The sequence below is a fragment of the Molossus molossus genome, unplaced genomic scaffold (assembly GCF_014108415.1).
Source record: "Molossus molossus isolate mMolMol1 unplaced genomic scaffold, mMolMol1.p scaffold_m16_p_12, whole genome shotgun sequence".
Lineage (NCBI taxonomy): Eukaryota > Metazoa > Chordata > Mammalia > Chiroptera > Molossidae > Molossus > Molossus molossus.
The window spans coordinates 34,710,219-34,727,719 of record NW_023425347.1 but is presented as its reverse complement, the minus strand read 5'-3'; the positions used below and the strand labels follow the sequence as shown (position 1 = coordinate 34,727,719).

The 17,501-nt window shown below is 38.6% G+C and overlaps 2 protein-coding genes, 1 long non-coding RNA gene and 1 other non-coding gene across 7 annotated transcripts in view; 2 read left to right on the top strand and 2 right to left on the bottom strand.

Moving 5' to 3' along the window:
• The window catches only part of LOC118627270 (guanylate-binding protein 7-like), a 40,236-nt gene extending 26,084 nt beyond the window's left edge, over positions 1–14,152 (bottom strand). The window contains exons 1-2 of one of the 3 annotated variants that reach the window (XM_036257572.1): positions 14,020–14,152; positions 11,637–11,832 (exon numbers count right to left, since the gene is read on the bottom strand). In XM_036257572.1, coding sequence (XP_036113465.1) covers positions 11,637–11,826 — 190 coding nt within the window. In that variant the 5' untranslated portion in view covers positions 11,827–11,832; positions 14,020–14,152. The remainder of the gene's footprint in view (positions 1–11,636; positions 11,833–14,019) is intronic. The other 2 variants (XM_036257573.1, XM_036257574.1) reach the window with 2 other exon arrangements.
• The window catches only part of LOC118627269 (guanylate-binding protein 1-like), a 105,942-nt gene that overhangs the window by 51,841 nt on the left and 36,600 nt on the right, over positions 1–17,501 (bottom strand). The gene's annotated exons all lie outside the window — the stretch shown is intronic.
• LOC118627305 lies at positions 1,154–1,259 on the top strand. Its single transcript, XR_004959069.1, has one exon. It is a non-coding gene; the product is annotated as a U6 spliceosomal RNA (small nuclear RNA).
• Positions 11,989–17,501, top strand: part of LOC118627273 — a 44,022-nt gene continuing 38,509 nt past the window's right edge. Inside the window, exon 1 of one of the 2 annotated variants that reach the window (XR_004959041.1) lies at positions 11,989–12,139. This is a non-coding gene — a long non-coding RNA (uncharacterized LOC118627273). The remainder of the gene's footprint in view (positions 12,140–17,501) is intronic. The other variant, XR_004959042.1, reaches the window with a different exon arrangement.

Here is a 17,501-nt window from a genome sequence, read left to right as displayed (position 1 = left end):
AACATTGTTGAAATGCCTTGACTGATATTTTAGGGTTCTCAAACATTTAAGCCCTCAAAAAACAATCTATTAATTCAAGCAGGTCAAGGAAAAATGTCCTCCCCTGATTTGTGGTCAAGAATTCCTCTAAAAGAAATACAAAGTCAAAGTGTTTTGTTAGAAACCAATGGGATATTGGGATGCAAAAAGAAGAGAGGAGGAAAGGAGAAGGAAGGGATAGCGGAGGAGATATAGGGAGTGGGGGGGGGGTGGAGAGAGAGAGAGAGAGAGAGAGAGAATGGGAATGAGAGATATTCCCAGGGATCCTTGGAGTTCAGTGATCAGAGGTTCAATTGCCTAATGGTGCTGGGCCACTGAACCATAGAGGAAGAGATCAGAAAAAAATCATGTGTTCTCTCCATAGACAGAAATGCCTAACTGAATATAGTAAGACTACCCTAAAAGTCAATACGAACCAAGAAAGTAACCTTATAGAAAAATATAACCATTTTTAATAAGGAAGAATGAAAGAATGCACCATGAAAATAAAAACATTGGTGAGTTCTAGTGAGGTATGAGAGGGCATGATTTGGGCTTTTGTGTATTAAGGATGTTTTATTTCTTGATCTTGGCAGTGATTATATAGATGATCATTTTATATTTATGAATATTATTGTATATGTTCTTATTTTTAATATAGTTCATAGTTCACATATTAAAAATGAGAGAGCGAGAGAGAGAAAGAGAGAGAAAGAGAGAAGAAGAAGAAGAAGAAGAAGAAGAAGAAGAAGAAGAAGAAGAAGAAAGAGAAGGGAGTATAACTCATCAAACTTTTTTCCTGAAAGGAAACAAACAGTTGGATGGTAGCCCCATTGAGATATGAGATACACAGAATATACTATTTGTTCTACCTCTAACCCCCCTCCTTTTTTTTACTTTATTATTTTTTCTTTATTGATTTTAAAAGGAGAGGAAGAGAGAAATAGAAACATTGATGAAAGAGAACATCGATTGGATGCTTCCTGTAAGCCCCTCACTGGGGATTTGGCCCACAACCTGGGCATGTGCCCTGACTGGGGATCGAACTCGTGGACCTCTTGGTGCGCAGGTTGACGCTCAACCACTGAGCCACACTGGTTGGGCGCAAACCCCCCCTTTTAAAAAGGCAAACAACGTGCTCGCTTCAGCAGAACATATACTAAAATTGGAACGATACAGAGAAGATTAGCATGGCCCTGTACAAGGATGACACGCTAATTTGTGAAGCATTCCATATTTTTACTGCTGTAATAAGCAGAAGAAATAGGTAGAGAAACATCACCAGAATAAACAAAATGACAATAAATAAGTACATATCAATAATAACCTTAAAGGTAAATAGAGTAGCTGAATTGATAAGAAACCCACCTCACAATAAAAGACTCACATAGGTTGAAAGTGAAGGGATGGAAAATTTTTTTTTCAAGCAATTGGAAAGGAAAAAAAAAGCTGGGGTAGCAATACTCACATCTGATAAAATAGACTTCAAATTGAAGGCCATAACTAGTGAAAAAGAAGGCCACTACATAACATTGAAAGGATCTATCCAAGAGGAGCATATAACCTTGGTAAACATATACACACCCAATATAGGAGCACCAGTATATATTAACAGACCTCTGGATGATTTCAAAGGAGAAATCAACAGCAATACAATCATAGAAGGGGACTTCAATACCCTGCTGACATCACTAGATAGATCCTCTAGACAAAAAATTAACAAGGAAACAGAGACTCCAAGTGATGCACTAGATCAAATGGATTTAATAGATATCTACAGAGACTTACATCCCAGAACTGCAGAATTTATATTCTTCTCAAGGGCACATGCGACATTCTCAAAGATAGACCACATGTTAGGACCTAAACTAAGTCTCTACAAGTTCAAGAAGATTGAAACCATATTAAGTATCATCTCAGATTATAATGGCATGAAACTAGAAATCAATTACAATCAAAATACTCAAACACATAGCATGTTATTAAACAATAAATAGGATGTTATTAAACAACAAATAGCTTACCTAGAAGATCAGGAAAAAATTAAAACCTTTTTGGTAACCAATGAAAATTAACATACAACAACACAAAACCCATGAGACAAAGCATAAACAGTCCTGAGAGGAAAGTTCATAGCACTACAGGTCTAGCTCAAGAAACAAACAAACAAAAATTCTAATTAACTCTTTAACTCTACAACTTAAAGAACTAGAAAGCAAACAAAAACAAAACCCAGAGCAAGTAGAAGGAAAGATAGCAAAGGTCAGAACAGAAATAAATAACTTAGGGACTAAAAAAACAATTCAAGAGGAACCGAAAAATGGCGGCGGAGTGAACGGAGCTACACAGACCGTCTCCCAGAACCAAACTGGAATTACAACTATAACACAGACAAATCGACGGGATAAACCAACAGAAAAGCAGCTTGCGAGGACCATACAACGAGGGACACTGACTCCATCCCGGTAGGATTGCGAAGGCGCGAGACGGGGCTGGGAGCGCACGGTCGGCAGCTCGGCAGCGGCCTTAGCTGGGAGCAGCGCCCTCGGGTTACACTCCCAGGCAGCCCCACAGTGCAGCCGGGACAGAGGCTGAAACAGCCACAGCCACTCACCTTGGGCTCCGGCGGAAGGAAGGTAGACTGGACTGGAACTGTGTCGGGACACTTGGGGTTTGGAGGGATATCGGAGCTTTGGCTGAGTGCAGCCACTCAGGACGGTGGCCACATTGCTCCTTCCCAGGGCTCTGGGGAGAGGCAGTAGCCCCTCCCTCGGAGATCCAACCCCACCCTGTGGGCCATTGAAGTGTTAATTGAGGCTCACTAACAACCAGCATCTGCCACACCCTCGTAAAAGCCCCTTGGCTGAGCACTAGAGGGAGTTTTTCAATCAACTGACAACCCAAAACTCATCAATTAACCTAGACTGCTAGCCTCCAGGCAAAAAGCTAGAGGATAACAGTACCTTTCCTGGGCTGGCAACTTTAACCAGGAAAGTAAGACTTGACAGTGGTGTTCAACGTGGGTCCTCCCTCGCTCATCAAACACAGGAGAGGGAGCCACAAACAGCAGAACACCAACACCCACAGGGAGAACTAGACAGGCTCTAAAGCCCACAGTGATAGCCAAAATGGTGAAACACAGAAACAGAAGCCAAATGAAAGAGCAAGACACCTCCACCGAAGATGAGATCAATGTGGAGCAATTAGGCATGTTAACAGAGCTAGAATTCAGAGCCATGATCTTGAGGAAGCTGAACAGCATGAGTAAGGACATAGAGACACTGAAAATAAGCCAAATGGAAATTAAAAACCAACAAGAAGAGATAAAAAATGACATATCCGAAATGAAAAACACATTGGAAGGTTTAAAAAGCAGAGTAGGGGAAGCTGAGGACCGGATCAGTGAATTAGAAGACAGGGTAGAAAAAATCAACCAATCAGAAAAACAAAAGGAAAAAACTATTAAAAAACAGGAAGACAGCTTAAGAGAACTATGGGACAACTGGAAATGTAATAATATTCGCATCATAGGAGTCCCCGAAGAAGAAGAAAAGGACCAAGGGATAGAGAATATATTCAAAAAAATAGTGAGAGAAAACTTCCCTAATTTGGTGAAGGAAGACGGCATTCAAGTTCAAGAAGCACAGAGAGTCCCAAGTAAGAAGAACCCAAACAGGCCCACATCAAGACACATAGTAATTAAAATGCCACAAATTAAAGACAAAGAGAGAATCCTAAAAGCAGCAAGAGATAAGCAACAGGTTACCTACAAAGGGAACCCCATAAGGCTCTCAGCTGACTTCTCACAAGAAACACTACAGGCCAGAAGAGAATGGCATGAAGTAATCAAAGTCCTGAAAAACAAGAATCTGAATCCAAGACTACTCTACCCAGCAAAGCTATCATTCAAAATAGAAGATCAAATAAAGAGCTTCCCAGACAAAAAAAGCTAAGGGAATACATTAGCACCAAACCAGCACTGCAAGAAATGTTAAAAGGACTGCTGTAATTAGCAGTAGAAATGGGAAGAAAAATAGAACCACACTAAACAAAAATGGCAATAAATAAGTACATATCAATAGTCACCTTAAACGTTAATGGATTGAATGCTCCCATAAAGAGACACAGAGTAGCTGATTGGATAAGAAAGCATGACTCATCTATATGTTGTCTACAAGAGACCCACCTCTCAACAAAAGACTCACATAGGTTGAAAGTAAAGGGATGGAAAAAAATTTTCCAAGCCAATGGAAAGCAAAAAAAAGCTGGGGTAGCAATTCTCATATCTGATAAAATAGATTTCAAAATGAAGACCATAACTAGAGACAAAGACGGCCACTACATAATATTGAAAGGATCTATCCAACAGGAAGATATAACCTTGATAAACATATATGCACCCAATATAGGAGCACCAAAATATATTAAAAATCTTCTGGAGGACTTCCAAGGAGAAATGGACAACAATACAATCATAGCAGGGGACTTCAACACCCCGTTGACAGCACTGGATAGATCCTCTAGGCAAAAAATTAGCAAGGAAACAGAGACTCTAAATGAAGCACTAGACCAAATGGATTTAATAGATATCTACAGAGAATTACACCCCAAAACTACAGAATACACATTCTTCTCAAGTGCACATGGGACATTCTCAAAGATAGACCACATGATAGGACACAAACTAAATCTCTACAAGTTCAAGAAGATTGAAATCATATCAAGCATCTTCTCAGATCACAATGGCATGAAACTAGAAATCAATTGCAACAAGAACATGCAAAGACATTTCAACACATGGAGGCTAAATAGCATGTTATTAAACAATGAATGGGTCACCGAGGAGATCAAGGAAGAAATCAAAAACTTCCTGGAAACCAACGAAAATGAACACACAACAACACAAAATCTATGGGATGCAGCGAAAGCAGTTCTGAGAGGGAAGTTCATAGCACTACAGGCCTACCTCAAAAAACAAGAAAAATTTCTAATTGACTATCTAACCTCACAACTTAAAGAATTAGAAAGCAAACAAAAAGAAAACCCCAGAGCAAGTAGAAGGAAGGAAATAGTAAAGATCAGAGCAGAAATAAATGACATAGAGACCAAAAAAACAATTCAAAGGATCAATGAAACAAAGAGCTGGTTTTTCGAAAAGATAAACAAGATTGATGGACCCTTAGCTAGACTCACCAAGAAACAAAGAGAGAGAACCCAAATACACAAAATCAGAAATGAAAGAGGAGAAGTAACAACCAACACCACGGAAATACAAAAGATCGTTAACAACTACTATGAACAACTATATGGCAACAAATTCGACAATCTAAGCGAAATGGACAAATTTCTAGAAACACACAGTCTTCCAAAACTATTCCTGGAAGAGATAGAAAACTTGAACAGACCAATAACAACTAAGGAAATTGAAGAGGTAATCAAGACTCTCCCAGCAAACAAAAGCTCAGGCCCAGATGGTTTCACGGGGGAGTTTTACCGAACATTCAAAAAAGAACTAACACCCATTCTCCTCAAACTATTTCAAAAAATTCAAGAAGAAGGAAGACTTCCAAACACGTTCTATGAGGCCAGCATAATTCTAATTCCAAAACCAGAAAAAGACACTACGAAGAAAGAAAACCACAGGCCAATATTCCTGATGAACATAGAGGCCAAAATCCTGAACAAAATACTAGCAAATCGGATCCAGAAATACATCAAAAAAATTATTCACCATGACCAAGTGGGATTCATTCCAGGGATGCAAGGCTGGTACAATATTCACAAATCAATAAACGTGATACACCACATAAACAAAATGAAGAATAAAAACCACATGATCATATCAATAGATGCTGAAAAAGCATTCGACAAAATCCAGCATCCATTTCTGATAAAAATGCTCAGCAATGTAGGAATAGAGGGATCATATCTCTACATAATAAAGGCCATATATGAAAGACCTACAGCCAACATCATACTCAATGGACAGAAACTAAAAACATTTCCATTAAGAACAGGAACAAGACAGGGATGTCCACTTTCGCCACTCTTATTTAACATTGTACTGGAAGTCTTAGCCACAGCAATCAGACATGAAGAAAAAATAAAAGGGATCCAAATTGGAAAGGAGGAAGTGAAACTGTCATTATTTGCAGATGACATGATATTGTACATAGAAAACCCTAAAGACTCCATCAAAAATCTATTAGACTTAATAAATGAATTTGGCAAAGTAGCAGGATACAAAATTAACGTCAAGAAATCGACGGCATTCTTGTACATCAATGATGAACTCACAGAAAGAGAAACTGAAAAAACAATCCCATTTACCATCGCTCCAAAAAAATTACGATACCTAGGAATAAACTTAATCAAAGAAGTAAAGGACCTATTTGCAGAAAACTACAGGTCATTGAAAAAAGAAATAGAGGAAGATATAAAAAAGTGGAAGCACATACCCTGTTCATGGATTGGAAGAATTAACATCATTAAAATATCCATACTACCCAAAGCAATCTATAGATTCAATGCAATCCCCATCAAAATACCAACGACATATTTCATAGAACTAGAACAAATACTTCAAAAGTTCATATGGAACCAAAAAAGACCCTGAATAGCCACAGCAATCTTGAAAAAGAAGAACAAAGTAGGTGGGATCACAATACCAGATATCAGGTTATACTACAAAGCGACTGTAACCAAAACAGCCTGGTACTGGCACAAGAACAGGCATATAGACCAGTGGAACAGAACTGAAAACCCAGAAATGGACCCAAGGCAATACGCTCAATTAATATTTGACAAAGGTGGCAAGAGCATACAGTGGAGTAAAGACAGCCTCTTTAATAAATGGTGTTGGGAAAATTGGACAGCTACATGCAAAAAAATGAAACTAGACCATCAACTTACACCATACACAAAAATAAACTCAAAATGGATAAAAGACTTAAATGTGACCCGTGAATCCATAAAAATTCTAGAAGAAAATGTAGGCAACAAAATTGCGGACATCATACGGAGCAGAATTTTCACTGATACATCACCTAAGGCAACAGAAATAAAGGAGAAAATGAACACATGGGACTACATCAAACTAAAAAGCTTCTGCACAGCTAAAGAAACAATCATCAAAATGGAAAGGCAACACACTGTATGGGAGAACATCATTGCCAATGATCTATCAGATAAGGGGTTAATTTCCAATATATATAGAGTGCTCATACAACTCCACAAAAGGAAGACAAAGAACCCAATTAAAAAATGGGCAGAGGAGCTGAATAGACACCTCTCCAAACAAGACATACAAATGGCCAAGAGACATATGAAGAAATGCTCAACATCACTAATCATCAGAGAGATACAAATTAAAACAACAATGAGGTATCACCTCACACCTGTCAGAATGGCCGCCATCAACAAATCATCAAACAACAAGTGTTGGCGAGGGTGTGGAGAAAAGGGGACTCTAATACACTGCTGGTGGGAATGCAGACTGGTGCAGCCGCTATGGAAAACAATATGGTGCTACCTCAAAAAATTAAAAATTGAACTTCCATTTGACCCAGTGATCCCACTGCTGGGAATATACCCTAAGAAGCCTGAAACACCAATCAGGAAGAATATATGTACCCCCATGTTCATAGCAGCACTATTTATAATAGCTAAGATTTGGAAACAGCCCAAGTGTCCACCAGTAGACGAATGGATCAAAAAGCTGTGGTACATATACACAATGGAATACTATGCAGCGGTAAGAAAGAAAGATCTCTTATCCTTTGAGACGACATGGAGGGACCTGGAAAGTATTATCCTAAGTGAAAGAAGCCAAGCAGAAAAAGACAAATACCACATGATCTCACTTATATACGGAATATAATGAACATAACAGTCTGAGGAATACAGTAGACCCAGACACATGGAAGTAGGGCACAGACTGACATCCCTCAGAAGAGGGGATGGGGGGTGGGGGGGTGGGAAGAGATAAACCACAGAACTTATATGCATGTATGCATGACCAATGGACATGGACAACTAAGCCGGGGACAGGGTGGAGGGGGGGTGGGGTGGGGGGTGCCAATGGGGTAAAAAGGTAAAATATCTGTAACAAAAAAATAAATAAATAAATAAATTCATAAAAAAATAAATAAATAAATAAAACTCTGAACATAAAAAAAATAAATAAATAAAAATAAATAAAAAAACAATTCAAAAGATCAATGAAACAAAGAACTGATTCTTTGAAAAGATAAACAAGATTGATAAACCCTTAGACAGACTCACTAAGAAACAAAGAGAGATGACCCAAATTAACAAATTCAGAAATGAAGAGAAGTAACAACTGGCACTAAAGAAATACAAAGAATCATTAAAAAATACTATGAACAATTATATGCCGACAAATTGGACAATCTAGGTGAAATGGACAAATTTCTAAAATCACACAGTCTCCCAAAACTGAACTGGGAAGAGATAGAAAACTAGAGTAGACCAATAACAACTACGGAAATTGAAGATGTAATCAAGACTCTCTCAGCAAACAAAAGCCCAGACCTGGACAGCTTCACAGTGGAGTTTTACCAAACATTGAGAAGAACTAACATCTATTCTCCTCAAACTATTCCAAAAAATTCAAGAAAAAGGAACTTACAAACTCATTTTATGAGGCCAGCGTAATTCTAATTCCAAAACCAGAAAAAGACACTGCAAAGAAAGAAAACTACAGGCCAATATTCCTGATGAACATAGATGCCAAAATCCTGAACAAAATACTAGCAAATAGAATCCAGCAATACATCAAAAAAATTATTCACCATGACCAAGTGGGATTCATCCCAGGGATGCAAGGCTGGTACAATAGTTGCAAATTAATAAATGTGATACACCACATAAACAAAATGATGGACAAAAACCATATGACCATATCAATAGATGCTGAAAAAGCATTTGACAAAATCCAGCACTCATTTCTGATAAAAACACTCAGCAATATAGGAATAGAGGGATCATATCTCAACATAATAAAGGCCATATATGAAAACCTACAGCCAACATTATACTCAATGAACAAAAACTAAAAGCATTTCCCTTAAGAACAGGAATAGGACAGGGATGTCCACTTTTGCCATTCTTAACATAGTTCTGGAAGTCTTAGCCACAGCAATTAGAAATGAAGAAAAATTAAAGGAATCCAAATTGGAAAAGAGGAAATGAAACTGTCATTATTTGCAGATGACATGACATGATGTTGTACATAGAAAACCCTAAAGACTCCATCAAAAATTTACTAGATTTAATAAATGAATTTGGCAAAGTGGCATGATACAAAATTAGTTCTTATACACCAATAATGAACTCACAGAAAGAGAAACTAATAAAAAAACAATGCTATTTACAACTGTAGCAAAATAAGTAAATAAATAAAATTAAGGTACCTAGGAATAAACTTAACCAAAGAAGTAGAGGACTTGTTTTCAGAAAACTACAGGACATTGAACAAAGAAATTGAGGAAGATATAAAAAAGTGGAAGCATATACCTTGTTCATAGATTGGAAGAATTAACATCATTAAAATGCCCATACTACCCTAAGCAATCTATAGATTCAATGCAATCCCCATTAAAATACCATCAACATATTTCAAAGAACTAGAACAATACTCCAAAAGTTTAATGGACCCCCCCCCCAAAAAAATACCCCGAATAGCCACAGCAGTCTTGGAATATAGAGCAATGGAACAGAACAGAGAACCCAGAAATTGACCAAAGGCATTATGCTCAACTAATATTTGACAAAGGTGGCAAGAGCATACAATGGAGTAAAGACAGCTTCTTTAATAAATGGTGTTAGGAAAATTGGACAGCTATATGCAAAAAAAAAAAAAACAAAACAAAAAAAAACACACAACAAAAAAAAAAAACAGAAAATGAAGCTAGACCACCAACTTACACCATACACAAGAATAAACTCATAATGGATAAAAGACTTAAATGTGACTCATGAATCCATAAAAATCTTAGAAGAAAATGTAGGCAACAAGTATTAGACATCACATGCAGCAAAATTTTCACTGATACAACACCTAAGACAAGAAAAACAAAGGAAAAATTAATAAATAGGACTACATTAAACTAAAAAGCTTCTGCACAGAAAAAAACAAAAACAAAAAAAACAATAACAACCATCGAAATGGAAATGGAAGCCAGTATATGGGAAAGCATAATTGCCAATGATATATCAAATAAAGGGTTAATTTTCAAAATATATAAAATATTCATAGAACTAAACAAAAGGAAGACAAAGAACCCAATTAAAAAATGGGCAGAGGATCTATATAGACACCTCTCCAAACAGGACATACAAATGGCCAAGAGACATCACTAACCATCAGAGAGATGTAAATTAAAACGACTATTAGGTTTCATCTCACACCTATCAGTATGGCTGCCATCAACAAATCCTCATACCACAAGTGCTGCCAACGGTGTGGAGAAAAGGAGACTCTAGTACACTGCTGGTGGGAATGCAGACTGGTGCAGCCACTGTGGAAAGCAATATGGTGTTTCCTCAAAAAATTAAAACTGGAACTGCCATTTGACCCAGTGATCCCACTTCTAGAAATATATCCTAAGAAGCCTGAAACACTAATCAGAAATAATAGCCCTGGCCAGTTTGGCTCAGCGGTTGGAGCGTCGGCCTGCGGACCATAGAGTCCTGGATTTGGTTCCCGCTAGGGGCACGTACAAAAAAAAAAAAAAAAAAAGAAAGAAAGAAAGAAATAATATATGTGCCCCTACGTTCATAGCAGCCCTATTTACAATTGCTAAGATCTGGAAACAGCCCAAATGTTCATCAGTAGATGAGTGGATAAAAAAGCTGTTGTACATTTATACAATGAAATACTACGCAGCTGTAAGAAAGAAAGATCTCTTATCCTTTGAGACGACATGGAGGGAACTGGAGAGTATTATGCTAAGTAAAATAAGCAAATCGGAAGAAGACAAATATTACATGATCTCACTTATTTCTGCAATATAATGAACAAAATAAGCTGATGAATAAAATAGATACAGAGACATAGAAGTAGGGTACAGACTGACAGACCTCAGAAGAGGGGGGTTGGGGGGTGGGAAGAGATAAATCAAAGATCTTATATGCAGATATGCATAACCAATGGACATAAACAACAAGGCCGAGGTGGGAGGCGGGATCAGGGAGAGGGTGTCAATGGGGGAAAAAGGAGAAACATCTGTAACAAATGTAAATTAATTAAAAAAAAAAACAAGTATTGAACAATCTTTGTATGCTACTGAAATTACCCTATAGTTTGGAGCAGAAGTGATGCAGGAGAAAGGATGGGAATAATTTCTGGAGCTGAGCAACCCAGTAGATGACAAATGTGGTGGATCTTTTGATAGGGCTGGGGAATCCTTTATTACTGAAGAAAATGAGTGAGATTTTGAGGACAGATGGGGTTGAAGTTATAAATTGGGCAAAGGATTAAACATTTTCTTCACTGGGAGGAGTCAGGCTCTTCCTTAAGATAACCATGAAGGAGGTATGATCAGTGTGTTATTACTGTTTCCAAGCAAATGCCCCTGCCCCAGAACAACACTCACCATGGTTCTGTCCTGCCAGGCGGTTCATCAGGTAGGACTTTCCTGTCCTATACAGTCCTGTGATGGCCACCACCACCACAGGCTGATCGATCTTGTCAAGAATCTCTAGTGCTTTTGGATTTACCACCAGCTGATTTTTCTGGTTTTCCACCAGACAGATGGGGTCCATCATGGTGTATTCGGAGGCCATGGTGAGCTGTAACCCAGAGGAACAACGAAGTAGAATACAAGTTCCCAAAGTCATATCTAATGGTTACAGAGGTCATTTGCATATCAGCTTTATGCTCCTGTAGCTTATATATCACTTTCCTACAGTTGGTATGTTTCTAAAAGATAAGTATTTAGCCTAGTGTGTCAAGGTCTGGTACAGATTCCTATGTACATTACTGAATTAATCCATAAATGAACCGTAAAACAGCCTTGCCCATGTGATGCAAAAAATGAATGGAATGAGAAAAACAAAACACTAATGAAGGAGCCTTTGGAACATTAACATACTGGGGGTAAGTAGAGGCAGAACAGGACATGCAGGAGACGAGGAGTGACCAAAGCAGATACCTGGAGTTCCAGAATGATGTGGTTTCTCATGAACTGTATACATTTCCTGAGTACCTACCATGTGCTGGGTACTGTTCTCAGTGCTCAGGGTCAAGCGGTGACCAAAATGGATAACAATTCCTGCCTCATGGAGCTCTATTCCAGTGGGAGGAGGCAGGCAATACAGAAGGCAAATAAGCAACATGTGTCGTGTACATATATCAGATGAAGGAAAGTGCTCAGGGGACAATCAGCAGGGACTGCAATAGGGGTTGTGGGGACTGAATTTTATATAGAGGGTGGTCAGGGAAGAGAAATATCTCTGAGAAAGAAATAAATGTGATTTGTGACCTTGAGGACAGGTTTAGTGAACTGTGGGAATAGGAACTGCTGAAGGAGGGGAGAATTTAAGAGGAAGAAGAGATAAAGAATGAGATTTGTCTCAAAGCACCAGGAACAGATAGTTATAGGACCTAGAGAAAGTGAGAAAGTTATGGGTGCAGGAATTCATTTATTTGACTGGAATAAAAAGACACTTCTTATTTATGGGCTGACAGGGAAGAGGCAGTAGCAGGGTGTTTAAGGTGTGCCCAGATCTGCCAGAGTCCCACAGCTGGGTGAGGCCCTACTTTACTATTTTCATCACAGTAGGTAGAAGCAGGAGAAATTGCAGAATTTATATCTTGGACTGAATATTTAAAATTTGGGATAGGAATAGATGAGTTAACAAAAAAATTTTAATGTAAGTATACGGAAATACCCAATTTAAAAGCTGTTAAGTTCAGCCCAGTTGGTGTGGCTCAGTGGCTGAGCATTGACCCATGCACCAAGAGGTCTCAGGTTCGATTCCAGTCAGGGCACATGACCAAGTTGTAGGCCAGATCCCCAGTGGGGTCATGCAGGAGGTGCCAATCGATGTTCTCTATCATCTCATCGATGTTTCTATTTGTCTCTCCCTCTCCCTTCTCTCTCTAAAATCAATAAAGATAAAATATTTTAAAAAAATTAAAAATTAAAAGCTGTTAAGTTCAAATAAACAAGTAAAATAAAATAGTTCTATTGTATGTAGCGAGATGGTTTCCAGTTTACTTTTCAGGAGAGTCAGTCATCTGAAATGATGTTGAGAACTACCCCAACCTGGACTTCTCAGTAACTATGATGGGGTATTCTGATAGTTTTTGTATGGAACACACCTTAAAAACAATGCATGATAAACAAACACTATTAGATCTTACGGTTATTTTTAACACTTGATTAGTGAACATGAGATTGAATTATTCTCTATAACAGAGCATTGTTCTATTTTTGGAATATTAAGTATTGTTAATACAAAAATAATCAGTCAATCTTTAATGATTTAAATTGCCTGAAAATTAAGAACCATCTTTTCTCTCAGTTTCTCCCATGCCTGGAGGTGGGGGTTGGGGGAGCAGGGGCAGTCTGAGGAGGGAGCAGGGAGATGGAAGGGGAAGAGACTCCACCATGCACCTCTGCAAGAGGATGGGGTTTACTCCATCAATCCCAGGAAGGACTTAGCCCCTTTTGGCATTTGAGGTAGGATGCCTTCCTCCTCCTCCCACGCAGGGCAGTGTGTATAGCTCTGGGTGAGTGCCAGGAGGCAGCTAATGACAAGGCGACCAGGTGCGTGCGCGCTGGTCGCCACGCAGAGGTCTCTGATGCAGAGGGGCTGAGCTCCTGGGGGCAGGCTCCAGTACTAGCCTCGCGCTGCCTCCCTGCCAGCCAGGGCCGAGCCTGCGTTTCCAGGGTCGGGTGTGCGTTAAGGCACGTGTTGTTGTTGATGTAAAGAAACGCGGGGAGGGAAGGGCGAGTCTAGGGGCGAACTTACATGTCTCAGGTGCTGCAGACTGGAAAAGTCCTCAGCTGTCCTAGCTCTTCCCTCGCTCTTCCCTCCTGCGTCTGGCTCCTCCGGATACGGACTGTTTTCTTTAGAAGCTGAAAATCGTGCCAGGTATTACAGCCAAGCAGTTGTGGGTCGGGTTGATAAGAACCCAAATCTAAAGCACACGCGCTTCTTTGAGAATCGAATCATTGGGTTGCCCCTCTCCCCACCCTCTTTTTTTTTTTTCTTCTTAAACTGAGTCAGGAGAGCAGATGAGGTGGGAGGGAAGTCACCATTCCTGGTTCCTCCACACCTGCCTTCAGAATCTCACGTTGGTCCCTCGCAGTTAGCTTGTGTTCCCTGAACCAACAAGGAGTACAGAGCAGTTGGCTGAATGTGAGCCAAGGGACAGCAGGGGTAGTTTGGTGAGGGAAGGGGTTTGTTTATTAATCGATTTTTCTTAATATTTTGCCCTTGTTCAATTCTTTTCTCTCTCTTTTTTCAAAGAGTATTTTGTGTTCAACACGATTTTTCATTAGCAAATAAATGAAATAATAAAATAAAATAAAAAACAAGCCAAACAAACAAACAAAACAAAATAAAAAACTAGTGTGTGTGTATATAAAATTCTTCATTTTATAGCCCAGACAAATTCACTATAATTTTGTTGCATATAGTTGTTTCTTACTTATACAAGGATGGATCTAGATTTATACAAGGGGGAGGGGGTGAAGATTAAATATAATTTGAGAGTCTGCTTCAGATAGATCAATAGAAAAATACAAAAATGAATATTTAAAATGACCCAAACCATGTAGCAATATATTTTAAAAGTTGACAAATGCTGCAAACAGTTTGTCTCATCAGTTTGTTTCCTTTCTGTTTAGCGACTCCTATCATATTTGAATTTCAGTGTGAGCTAGAATGCTGGCAAATATATTTTAGTTGTACACCAGGGAAATTTTAATTTACTTTTTAAAGCAGCATTCCATAGTGCTGAACTACAGAACAAAAATCGTATCAATTCTTTGAGTGTCATTTCCATTTTCCCTAATATGTTTCTGTGAAATGGGCTCTTTGGTAATAATAGTGATAAATATAAAAAACAGATTGTAGAGATTTAATTTTTACAACACTAACAAAAAAAGATTTTTACTATATCACACAAAGATGAAGACTGTTACATTAAATAAAATGTCAGACACTGAAATGTCATTTTGAAAAATTTGAATCTCCCTTTTTCCTTTGATATGTGACCTGATACTACTAATCACATTATCATCAGAAAGTTGACATTGATATGAGTTTGTATTATATTTTACTTTATTTATTTATTTATTTGTTTGTTTTTTTTGTGGTACGTGCCCCTAGCGGGAACGGAACCCAGGGCTCTCTGGTCCGCAGGTCAATGCTCAACCGCTGAGCCAAACTGGCCAGGGCTGAGTTTGTATTTTAAATGTTAAAATGGACTCTGCAACAAATTATAGTGAAATTAGATGATCAATTTTTAATTTACTTTTATTATTATTATTTTTTGAGTGTTCCCTTTCTAATCCCTTTTCAGTTTTTTATTTCTTTAATTAATTTTTAAAAATTTATTTTTGTTACAGATGTTTCTCTTTCCCGCCATTGATACCCTCCTTACCCTCCCTCCCCGCCCTGTGTACCCAGCTTTGTTGTCCATGTCCATTGGTTATGCATACATGCATGTAAATTCTGTGGTTAATCTCTCCCCACCCACTCCCTCTTCTGGAGATTTTCAGTCTGTACCCTACTTCCACGTCTCTGGGACTACCCTGTTCTTCAGACTGTTATGTTCATTATATTCCACAAATAAGTGAGATCATGTGATATTTGTTTTTCTCTGTTTGGCTTGTTTCGCATAAAATAATACTCCCCAGGTCTTTCCATGTTGTCTCAAAGGATAAGAGATCTGTCTTTCTTACAGCTGCATAGTACTCCATTGTGTACATACACCACACTTTTTTATACATTTGTCTACTGATGGACACTCGGGCTGTTTCCAGATCTTAGCTATTGTAAATAATGCTGCTATGAACATGGGGGTATATATATTCTTTCTGATTGGTGTTTCAGGCTTCTTAGGGTATATTCCTAGAAGTGGGATCACTGGGTCAAATGGCAGTTCAATTTTTAATTTTTTGAGGAAACACCATAGTGTTTTTCATAGTGGCTGCACCAGTCTGCATTCCCACCAGCAGTGTACTAGAGTCCCCTTTTCTTTACACCCTCTACAACACTTGTTGTTTGATGATTTGTTGATGGTGGCCATTCTGACAGGTGTGAGGTGATACTTCATTGTTGTTTTAATTTGCATCTCTCTGATGATCAGTGATGTTGAGCATTTCTTCATATGTCTCTTGGCCATTTGTATGTCGTGTTTGGAGAGGTGTCTATTTAGGTCCTCTGCCCATTTTTTAACTGGGTTCTTTGTCTTCCTTTTGTTGAGTTGTATGAGCGCTCTATATAATTTGGAAATTAACCCCTTACCTGATGTATCATTGGCAATTATGCTCTCCTATAGAGTGGGTTGCCTTTCCATTTTGGTAGTTGTTTCTTTTGCTGTGCAGGTTTTTATTTTGATGTGGTCCCATATGTTCATTTTCTTCTTTGTTTTTGTTGCCTTAGGTGATGTATCAGTGAAAATTCTGCCACATACAATGTCTGGAATTTTGTCGCCTACATTTTCTTCTAGGATTTTTATGGATTCATGAGTCACATTTAAGTCTTTTATCCACTTTGAGTTTATTCTTGTGTGTGGCGTAAGTTGATGGTCTAGTTTCATTTTTTTTTTTTTTTTTTTGCATGTAGCTATCCAATTTTCACAACACCATTTATTTATTTATTTATTTTTTATCCTCACCTGAGGCTACTTTTCCATTTTTTGTACAGATAGAGTGGGAGGGAGAGAGAGGAAGGGAGAGAGAGAGAGAAACATCAACGTGAAGGGACACATCGAGTGGCTGCCACCCGCACGACCAACCAGGGCCGGGGACAAACTGCAACCGAGGTACGTGCCCTTAGCGGGAACCGAACCTGGGTCTCTCTGTACCGCAGGCCGACGCTCTAACCGCTGAGCCAAACCGGCCAGGGCCCAACACCATTTATTAAAGAGGCTGTCTTTACTCCATTGTATGCTCTTGCCACCTTTGTCAAATATTAATTGAGCATAATATTTTGAGTCCATTTCTGGGTTCTCAGTTCTATTCCATTGATCTATGTACCCGTTCTTGTGCCAGTACCAGGCTGTTTTGATTACAGTAGCTTTGTAGTATAACCTGATATCTGGTATTGTGATCCCACCTACTTTATCCTACTTTGTCCTTTTTCAAGATTGCTGTGGCTATTCAGGGTCTTTTTTTGTTCCACGTGAACTTTTGAAATATTTGTTCTAGTTCTGTGAACTATGTCGTTGGTATTTTGATGGGAATTGCATGAATCTGTAGATTGCTTTGGGTAGTATGGAC